The sequence below is a fragment of the Tupaia chinensis genome, unplaced genomic scaffold (genome assembly GCF_000334495.1).
Source record: "Tupaia chinensis unplaced genomic scaffold, TupChi_1.0 Scaffold144336_1, whole genome shotgun sequence".
Classification (NCBI taxonomy): domain Eukaryota; kingdom Metazoa; phylum Chordata; class Mammalia; order Scandentia; family Tupaiidae; genus Tupaia; species Tupaia belangeri.
The window spans coordinates 1,140,328-1,151,426 of NW_006204194.1; the positions used below are offsets into that span (position 1 = coordinate 1,140,328).

At 44.3% G+C, this 11,099-nt stretch overlaps 1 protein-coding gene across 2 annotated transcripts in view; it reads left to right on the forward strand.

Annotated features, from left to right (window-relative positions):
- Window positions 1-11,099, forward strand: part of LOC102498907 (zinc finger protein interacting with ribonucleoprotein K) — a 34,115-nt gene that overhangs the window by 16,293 nt on the left and 6,723 nt on the right. The window contains exons 2-4 of one of the 2 annotated variants that reach the window (XM_014583530.2): window positions 361-399; window positions 3,174-3,300; window positions 4,678-5,061. In XM_014583530.2, the coding sequence (XP_014439016.1) occupies window positions 361-399; window positions 3,174-3,300; window positions 4,678-5,061 (550 nt within the window). Of the gene's footprint in view, window positions 1-360; window positions 400-3,173; window positions 3,301-4,677; window positions 6,932-11,099 lie in introns of those variants that run through there. The other variant, XM_014583529.2, reaches the window with a different exon arrangement.

The window sequence follows — 11,099 nt, forward strand, 5'->3', positions numbered from 1 at the left end:
GCTGAACCGGGGGTATTTGCGTCTTAGTAGGAACGTGTGGAGATTTATCTTCATTCCCAGGGCCCTGGGAATCAAGGAGGGTGTGAACAGAAGAGGCACATAGCCTGAGTTGGATTTTTCAAAGTTTTCCAGAGGTGCTCAGAGTTAGGCCGGAGAAGGGATGATAACATTAAGTCACGGGGGTGTTGAGTCCTTTTGCAGTTAAGCACAAGCAGGTAAGTCAACACCGACCAGTGAGGCTCAGGACAGTGAATTCGTTCCAAGGTGACCTGCCTACAGTGTTGGACAGGGATAAAGGGAGCGTTAGCCGATAGAACCGCCCATGGTTGCCTGCCTCTCACCACCTCCCTCTTCCCACAGATCCACATGACTACAGAAGCACCTGTGGACACTACACATGTAAGTGGAAGATGTTCCAGGGTCTTACTAGTGCTGGCTCTACACTTAGATTGCGTTTAGAACTCTATTGTGTCTACTCTTCCAGACCTTGAGCCTGAGGACTCTGAAAAAACAGAATCCAAACCCAGAGTCTTCATTCTAGGCTTGGGCTTATGTGAAGTGGTTTCTCTTGCTCGTAGTCAGTGGAATGAGGTATATAAAGGTGTCGTCGGCATAATGACCAGAGTGTGCAGATTTGTGCAGTTGAGGGTGCTGAGCTGGTTTAGGGAACCAGAGTTTTGTTTTTTGTTTTTTTTCTCTTGGGAACAGAGAACAGAGGTTCAGGAGTCAAAGCAAGAATTGCTCTCAGATGGTGGGTATCTATTCTAGAGATGATGGGAACCATGGGATATTTCGAGCAGAGGGAGGGAGGAGGTCTGACCCAGGTTGCATCAGGCTTCCTCTTACTGTGATTTTGAAGGAGGCAATAGGAAAGCCAGGGAGAAAGGTGCTATAGTAGTACAGGTGAGTGTTGGTGGTGGCTGGACCAGTGTTGTGGCTGTGGAAATAAGAGATGTAGTTAAGATTCTAGGTCATTTTTTCATTTAGTGCTGCCTGGATTTTCAGATTAAGAGAGAGAGATTAAGGTAGGTGCCATGTGTGGTTCCAGGATTTGAGGGCTTAACAGTAGAAGATGGATGTTCCATTAACAAGGATGATAAAGTGTATAGGGTTCATTGGCAATATTGGGAGTTTTGTGCTTGGCTGTCTTAAGAGACTGAGGTATTTCAAAGAACAGCTGGTGGGGAGCTATCAAGTAGGCAGCTGACCACTTAGGTGTGAAACCATGAGGTGATCAAGATGCAGACCTCTAAAGGTGGTAGCCAGCATCTGCACAGGGATGAAGCTGGACGTCACAGGTAGGTAGTCACATCTCGGTCATGATGGTAATGCTGTTAGCATTCCCCAGGAAAGGGAGAACAACCGGGAACCAGCAGTTAGCGTAATGGCTATGTCGCTGGGCTCCCACGTAGTCGACTGCGGTTCATGTCCCAGACCCAGTGGCTTAAAACTCATGCTGGGTGTGTGTGCGTGCATGCCCAAAATCCCGAGAGGAGAATAGAGGAAAAGGGATTGCGGCATAACCATCCCCCCTGGGGGGTGATTTCTCGCTTTCTGTCTCTATGTCTCTCTCTGTCTGTCTGGCGAGCACACGTGCCCTATAGCAAAAATCTCTCCAAAAACAAAAAAAGTAGTCCATGTAAAGTTCTTTGTGTGTGTGGGGGGTGCAGGTTTCAGCAACTGGGTGCAGCCCTTTACTGGGTGTTTCACACCCTCTATCTTCCCCTCTAGGTGAGGGAGACGTTGCTGTTGTCCCATTTCGCACAGAGGAGCACTGAGCTCCAGGTGTTACCTGGGCTGCTTGAAGCTCTCGCATAGCAAAGACAGATTTGTGCCATTTGGTTCCCAAGCCTGGCTGTGCCGTCTGCCTCCTGCCGGAGAAAACACTCGCAGGAGGTCTGTCGTCCAGACCCATGTGAACGTGCGGTCACAGCAGATGCGACAGCTGGGTGGGCGTGGTGGTCATCACAAACATGGGTTGGACAGACCATCTGTGGAAGGGTATGGGGGAAATGATGATGTGGCTGGTGGCCAAGGATGTGAAAAGATAAAGGACACGATGTAGATGCTGATGCATACATGTAATTGAAGAAAAGTGATGCTAACACTAGGAATTGAGCTTATTTATTCATCACATCATGGACTCAATAGTTTTGTAGTAACTTTTAGTGTGTTTGGTGAGTTCTAGCCAAGTTAGTGGTTAGTTTAGGGCCACAAATGGTACTTAGGAAGTATCATTAGGCCACTCAGGCTGGGTTTGGAATGAGGACCAGACTAGAGGAAGGCTGTGACTAGTGAGGGGCTGGCAAGTAGGAAAGGGCCACAGGTATCTCAGATCAGCATATCATTCTGGGTGGCTGAAACTGGAGCAAAGAAGAGAGTTAGGAGGGAGACCTTGAGAGCAGGATGGGGGCTGCCTCTGGCATTGGGGGCCATCAGTGGTCTGAGTTAAATCTTTTTTAGGGTTTTGACATGAGAGAGAGAAAGTGAGAAGTCACCACCACCACTCCCAGAAGGCATGGCCACACCAAAATCCCTTCTCTTCCATTCTCCTCTTGAGATTTTGGGCATGCATGCACAGGTGCCCAGTGTGATTTTCAGGCTACCAGGTCTGGGACTCACACTGCAGTTGAGCATGTGAGAGCCCAATGCCTTAACCACCATGCCACTTGTGGCCCCCCTGGATCCTTTTTTAATTTCCCAAGCACCATCTGGATGCTCTGTACTATGTAACAAAGCAAAGGCATGGCTTTGAGATAGGCATGGCTAGGTATAGAGCTGTGTGAAAACGTGTGGTTGAAGGAATTATATGCAATTAGGATATGGAGAGGCATAAAATGATGACCCCACAACCCTGGCATTGAGGACAGAGGATATAGGATGATACCCTCATTTGCTTGGAGCATTTTCCTAGGGAATTGGTTGGTAAGAAGGTATATTGCCCTACATGCTAGGCTTGAGCTTAGGTGGCCTCTCCCATCTAGGTAAAAGGAACCTAGCGACAGGTAGATCAATGGGACCTTGAGAGGAGAGCAGGGATCCCTAGAACCAGGCCTGGTATTTACTTTAAAGTGGGGTTGTGAGTTTAAAGGTGAGTAGGGGATGCTTGAAGGGGTATTAACTTGAAGTTCTATGACAGCTGATCATGGTTTGGATTTTTTCCATTATGGCAGGACTGTGTGACCTTTGAGGACGTGGCCATTTACTTCTCTCAGGAAGAGTGGGGACTCCTTAATGAGGCTCAGATATGCCTGTACCTTGATGTGATGCTGGGGAACTTTGCACTTATAACCTCATTGGGTAAGGCCCTTATACCCACCCCAATGTCCTGGTTTCTGTGTATCCTCTTTTACCCTAGAGGCAGCTTTGCCCTTACCATAGTTCATGGATTCTGGTGAATACTACCCCCTCCACCACTGTCTTGGCATATATGCTGTGGGGGAGAGCATAGAACTATATGTCTTGCCCTTAGCAATGTAGTTCCTGAGCAGCCCTAATACCTCCTGCCCCAAAAGGTATAGGGCAGGGTCTGGAAATCAAGATTCTATAAAGTCAGTCTAATGCACCTCACCTTACTTCATTCCCTTTATGGGTTTCTGATCCAGATCCAAGACACTTTTTATCTCAAGTTCTGCCACTTTCTTCTAGGTAAATTTCTTGTGGCTATCAGTAGGAGGAATTGTAGGCATTTTCCTGATCTGTGTTGATATGGACCATGGGATGTTCTTGATTTAATCTCCTTCAGGGATCTTTTTATCAATAATACTATTTCTCCTTATTGTGTCTCTACCATGCAAGTGGCTCTGGGCCAGTGCTGGGTTCTCACCTGTTTTTCTCTGTCAAGGTTGTTTCATTCAGTCACCTGTATTGAATATCTAGGGGTGCAGGAAAAGCCCTGATTTCTTCACAGGATGCACGTGGCTATGTGGTCTCAGTATACCTGGCCTTGATGGTTTTGAACTGGAGGAGGGAATGACCTCAGACTGTTTTCAAACCATGCCATGTCTTGTGTCCCCAGGATTTTGATGCCAGTCCCATGGTACACATCTCATTTCTCTTTTCTTCCTCTCACATGACACTTTCCTAACTTGTCATTTCATTTGTAATTTAGTACCATTTACCCACAGTTTTTTTGTTTTTGTTTTTGTTTTTGTTTTTTGTCTCTGTGGATTATTCGTTCCTGTACACAGGTCCCTCTATAGCACTGATTCACAACTAATGTACTGAGGGGTGTTAAGATAGCCTAAATATTCCTGAACACTTACTATTCAGTTTTAGTTGGATTTTTTGTGGGCCTGGACACAAGCAGCCTTTCTGGACAGTATATATTTGTCACCATTAGACAAAGGCCTGCTGAAGGTCATGTGGTGAGTTTGAGAAATTTCAGGGCTACTCATGAAAAGTAGTTGGATTATAAGATGGCTGTTTGTAAAAGTTTGAGTCGGAGACACTGGCTCTCTTTCCTGTGCTTCTTCCTATCCTTGTATCCTTCCTCTGATGAGGCTTCCTGCTTTCTATGATCTTTAGAGACCAACCTGCCAAGAGCTCTGATACTCTTAAGATAATCCTGTGAACTTTCCCTTGGTGTGGGTGTTGATGGATTGTTGAGGTGTGTATATGGTAGGGGTTCCCTCCCACCATAGTCCACATGTATTTCACTAGCATTTCTCTGCCCAGGTTATGAGCATGGCGCAGAGGACACGGAGGCAACTTCTACACAGAGCATTACAGTTGAAGAAGGGTTGCAGGGCAGGACTTCAAAGGCTGATTCATCCAATCAGAAGACTCACCCCTTTGACATGTGTGTCCCAACCTTGAAAAACATTTTGCACCTGGCTGAGCTACCTGAGCAGACACCGTACTTGTTTGGAGCACGTACAAATGTTCACCAGTGCCAGAAGCATTACACTGTCAAGAAACCATTGAAAAGGGACCTGGACAGTGCCTCTTTTGTGACAAGCTACAGATTCTGTATGTCAGAAAAGTCATTCACCAGAGAGGAGATTTGGAAAGATTTCCCAGCCACATTGTGCCTTCTTCAGCCCCAGGCCATCCCTAGAGGTGGGAAGCCAAACAAAATATCTGAGTGTGGGGAGGCCTTTCATGGTGGAAAAAGTCATTATAAGTTAGGTAAATACAGGAAAGCAACCAGCCACAGCACTCTTGTTCACAGCCAGAGAGACTACACTGGAAAAGGGTTTTATGAGTGTAGAAAATGTCAGAAAGTGTTCCATGACAAGAACTCATTTGTTCAGCATCAAAGGACTCACACCAGGGAAAGGCTTTATCAATGTGGCCAGTGTGGGAAATCCTTTATCCAAAGAGCTCACCTCATTATACACCACAGAGTTCACACTGGAGAAAGACCCTACATGTGTGGCGAGTGTGGGAAATCCTTTAGTACAAAATGTATCCTTGTTGAACACCAGGTAGTTCATACTGGAGAAAGGCCTTATGAGTGTGAGGAGTGTGGGAAAGCCTTTAGGTATAAATCTAATATTATTCGGCACCAGAGAACTCACACTGAGGAAAGGCCTTATCAGTGTGGTCAATGTGGAAAAGTGTTCCGTGAAAAGTACTCACTTGTTGAGCATCAGAGAACTCATACTGGAGAGAGGCCTTATCAATGTGGCCAGTGTGGAAAATCCTTTAAGCAAAGAGCTCACCTTATTGTGCATGAGAGAGTTCACACTGGAGAAAAGCTCTATAAGTGTGGCGAATGTGGGAAATCCTTTAGTCGATGTTCCAACCTTATTGATCACTGCAGAATTCACACTGGAGGAAGGCCTTATGAGTGTGGTGATATAGGGAATCCTTTAGTGGAAAGTCTGGTCTTATTTAACACCAGGTAATTTGTACTGGAGAAGAACTCTGAATGCAGTGAATGTGGGAAGTCCTTTGGACAATTCTGACCTAAGTTACCACCATAAATGCCACACCATCAAAAAGCCTCATGAAAGCAACAAATGTGGGAAAGCCTTCAGCCTGAGATAAAGTTGTTTAGTATCACCAGATCTCCATTTAAACTTGCAGGAATGTGTTTTCTCTTTGGTTAGTGTATGCATTATGAGAAAGCCCTTGTAAGGGACCTATCTGTGTGATGTATAGTCAGCCATCCCTACCACCTGATTCTACACTGAGGATTCAACCAATCAGTTCAGAAATTTTATGTTGTTGCTGATGTGTATCATACAGTGAGCCTATGAAATTCTGTCTGTATAGAAAACACATCCTTTTTCTTGTCAGTATTCCATAATACAGTATAACAACTATTTATATAGCATTTACATTGTATTAGGTATAAGTAATCTAGACATGATTTAATGTATACAGGAGGATGTGTGTAGGTTACATGCAAAACTGATGTCATTTTATAGGAGAGACGTGAGCATATTAAGATTTTGGTTTTCTGGGGTGAGAGGGGTGGGGTTCCTAGAACCAATTTGCCGTGGATACTGAAGGCTGGTGTACTTCCAAATTCTAGAGGGTGAGATTTCACATGCATTCCAGGCATGTGTGATTCTTTTACCAGGTACTTTGCATATTCTAAACTGCTGGGGGCTTTTGCCAGTTACATCACTACTGTCTTCCCTGGTAGAAATTGTTTTATCTGTAGTCACTTTGATGTGCTGAGGCAATCCAGACATGTTTCTGTATCCTATTCCCTGGAGGAAATATTTAGTAGCTTGAGCCTTTAGGGCAACTTTATTCCCTTTTATGACTGATAATGCTGTAGATCTAATCCTGTTTTAGCCAAGAAAACTCAGTTGATTCAGGTAGAGGCTGGCAGGGAAAGAAAGCCTTTGAGGAAATTGTTAGTTTTGCATGACACTCTTTGATGTTTTCAGTTTCCCAACATATCAACTGATATCTCCCTGCCTCACATTGCTCTGGTTTGTACCCTAATAAAGGCCTTATTTCAATTCCTTAATTATGGAGATTGTTGTCAGTGTTTTAGTTAGGGGGATCCAGCTCCGCTCATATGCAGGCCTGGACAGGATTTATTATGCCCTGAGTTTTGTGTGCCTTAGCAGGTACACCGTACTGGCAGAGTAGTTCGTGGTCCAGTTTTTTGTTTGTTTCTTAAAATTTGTTATATGGCACATGCTCTTTCTGGAGAGACAGACAAAGTGAGAAATTACCACCCTGGGAGTTTGACCACAGGAGTCCATTCTCAGGACCTTGGTCATGCATGCATGCGTACCTGGTGTTTTTAAAGCCACTGGGTTCAGGACTCAAACTGCATCGGTGGTCACATGGGATCTGGCTGCCTTAACTACCATACCCTCTGGCTGGCCCTTGGTCCAGTTTAGACCTAATTAGAATTGCTGCTAAAACTTTCAGTGAAAAATACAGGTCTTTGTGGTATTAATTTGTTGCCTGGATGCCTCCATAATTTGGGGACCCAGAGGTCATCATGAGAAGGGGCAAGCTGTTCTTTCAGATCTCAAGTGCTCTGGGAAGAGCACAAATTTGTTTCATTTTCCCAGAGGATATAAGTTTCTTACCAGGATCTAGAAAAAGCCCTGTGTTCTGATGTACATAATTTCATAGGCTGGTGGAGTTCTAAGACTTAAGACTACAGGAGCCAGGGACCAGCAGATGGCATAATGGTTATGCTGCTGGATTCTCACGTAGTCAAACAACGGTTGAGTCCCAGACCCAGCAGCTTAAAACTCACACCAGGCACAGGTCCAGCCAGCAGTTAGCATGGTGGTTAAGGCACTGGATTCCCATATGCTAACCATGGTTTGAGTCCTGGACCTGGCAGCTGCTTTCTCACTTTTCCTTTCTGTCTGTCTCTCTCTGGTCAAATTTGTAAAAATAATAATAAAGTTAAATAATTTTTTGGAGAGGTTTTATTTGCTATAGGGTGCGTGCACTCACCAGAAAGAGACAGAGAGACAGAAAGCAAGAAATCACCCCCTAGGAGGGATAATTATGCCACAATCCCTTCTCCATTCTCCTTTCAGGATCTTGGGCATGCATGCACACATGCCTAGCATGAGTTTAAGCCACTGGGTCTGGGACTCAAACTGCGATAGACTACATGGGAGTCGTGCGACGCCATTATGCCAACTACTGGTCCCATAAATAGTTATTTTAAAGAAAAAAAGAAAACCTTGCGCTAGGGACATGTGTGTATGCACTCAAGATCCTGAGGAGAATGGAGAAGGGACTGCAGGATTGCAGCATGGCATCCCCCTGGAGGGTGATTTCTCCCTTTTTGTCTTTCTGACAAGTACTTGTACCCTATAGCAAAAATCTCTCTCAAAAAAAAAAAAAAAAAAAAAAAAGACAACTGTAGGAGCCAAGTGTGATTCACAATTGGTAAAGAAAGGGTGAGTGTGATGAGTAGGAGTGAAGGACCATGTGGCCAACCAGATGGAATATGCCTCTTAGAAAAGCAGGGACAGGGACCAACAGATGGTCTAATAGTCACGTTGCTGCATTACCACATGCCTGACCACTGTTTGAGTTCCAGTCCTGGCAGTTTAAAACACGTGCTGGGCTCATGCAGGTATTCCCCAAATCCTGAGAGAATGGAGAAGGGATTGTGGCATGTCCATCCCCATGTGGGGGGTGTGGTGGGGGGGATGATTTCTTGCTTTCTTTCTCTTGTCTTCCCAGTGAGCACATGTGCTCTTTAGCAAAACTCTAACAAAAAAAAAAAAAAAAAGGTGCAGGCACAGGTATTCCAGTGAGTGGCTATGAGGAGTCACAGGCACTCCAGATCTGTCCATATGCTATAGCTGAAGTCACTGTCATCAGACAATCTGAAAGAATGATTTCCATTGTTTTTCTGGGCTGCCCACGTGAAGTTCAATGTGGCTGAGGCAGGAAGACAAGATAAAACGAGATCCTGTAGTCCAAGGGTGTGGCTATTGTGGACCAGCAAGTGAGTGTTCCTCAGAGCAGATCAGTATTTGTACTGATTCCTATTTTTTTTTTACAGATTTGTATTTTCTGGAATTTCATATGAATGATTCATAAATTATCTACTTTTAATGTGTTTTTACACAGCATCATTATTTCAACAGAGACAAAACTGTCTAGAAAGCTTTTTTTTTTAAAAAAAATTGCTGTAGGGTATATGAACTCACCACAGGGGGAGGAAGATTGAGAACGCATCCCCCAGGGAGGATGGCCATACCACAGGTCCTTCTCCATTCTCCTCTCAGGATTTTGGGCATGCAGGCACCCATGCCCTTTGTGTTTTTCAAGCCATTGGGTCTGAGATTCAAACTGCACAGTCACCCATGTGGGATCCAGCCACCTCAACCACCATGCCACTGGCTGGCTCTAGAAAAAGTTATTTACACTGGCATACCAAACCAAAGCAGTCATAATCCGCTCATATTTTTGTCAGGTATAACTGATAATATAGACAAGAATATTTGAAAGGAAAGAATGTAAAAGGGTATGAAGAACTAATTGTGCCCAGAAACACTTGATAAACACATTCATAACCAGATACATCATGCTGAAGGCACAAACCCAGCATAAAGGGTCCTACAAGTGAGAAGTTGAATACTGAAGGATGTAAAAAAGAATTAAACATATCCACTGGAAAAACAGTCTCTCTCTCTCTCTCTCTCTTTTAGGTTTTTGCCATAGAGCATATGTGCTTGCTAGAGAGGAGAGAGCAGAGAGAGGTATAGAGAGGGGAAGTGAGAAATAACCCCAGGGAGAATGGTCACCACAAAAATCCCTTCTCTATCCTCTTGAGATCTTGGTGTGCCCACAACACACTCCTGGTGTGAGTTTTAAGCCACCAGATCTGGGACTTGAACCATGGTCAGCCATGTGGGATGGCGGGTGGCATGAATTCCCACATGACTGACCACAGTTCGGGTCCTGGACCTGACAGCTTGTTTTCTCGCTTTCCCTTTCTTTCTCTCTGGTCAAATTAAATAATAACAAATGGAATAATAATAAAAAAAAAAACATAATTTCCCTGGTGAGGGAGTTAAACCATATCAACAGTGTAGGATAAGGGGTGGCTGGCAGTAACGAAGCTAAGTAATTCTTCTTAAATCTTTTTCCACTCCTCCATCCTCAATGTACCTTCCCCTAATTGCCCATGGCACCCCAACAACAGGATGACTTGAAATCTTTGCTTACCTGTCTCCTGCCTTACCCACATGTGAGTCTTCTTGCCTAACCCATGTTCAAGGAATCTCTTAGGCTTCAAATAGCTTTTTTTTCCTTTTTTTTAAATTAGCAAAACAAAACAAAAAATTCATAAATTGGGCATCACCCAGGACCAGAGCACTTCCTAAAGACTCCAGCAAATATGATCTGGCAGCATTTACAGAAAATGGAAGCGAGGGACCAGCAGATGGCGGGACTCCCATGTAGTGGACCACAGTTTGAGCCCTGGATCAGGTGGATTAAACTTGTGCTGGGCATGTGTGCATGTGTGCCCATCCTGAGAGGAGAATGGAGAAGGGATTGTGATGTGGCCATCCCCCTGGGGGTAACTTCTCGCTTTCTGTCTCTGTGTCTTTCTGGTGAGCACACATGCCCTATAACAAAAACCTCTCTTAAAAAAAAAAATGGAAGTGGGATATAGAGGTAACATATTTGGTTACTAGTACTGTTTACAGAATTTACAATTAACAAGCTCAGCTACTATCATTAAATTCTATTGGCTTGGTCTGTTGAGCCTAATGCAGGCGTCTAATCCAAAGCAATGGCCTTTCACAATCCTATTTAACATCCTAATCTTAATTAACACCTTCATGCCCTCACATGCTGTAGCTGACTGCATCTTGGAACTGTGCTTGTTTTACAGAATGCTCCCTTTGACTAGATGTTCCCTCCATCCATGCTCAATCTGTTGGGTAGTCCCCTAGGATATCACTCCTCACCCATGCATCCCCTACCATGGTCTCTTCTAGGCTGGAAGATGCCTCCATACATTTACTTTCTGCTGTAAATATTTTCCTCTCTTTTTATGACTCCTGTATTCAGGTCTTGATATAGCTATCTCTGTATTTATTCCACAATTATTCATGCATATGGGTCAGGTACTCTTTAAATATAATAAAGTAGAAATATCAATACATACCATCCATTATACTTTTTTTTTTTTT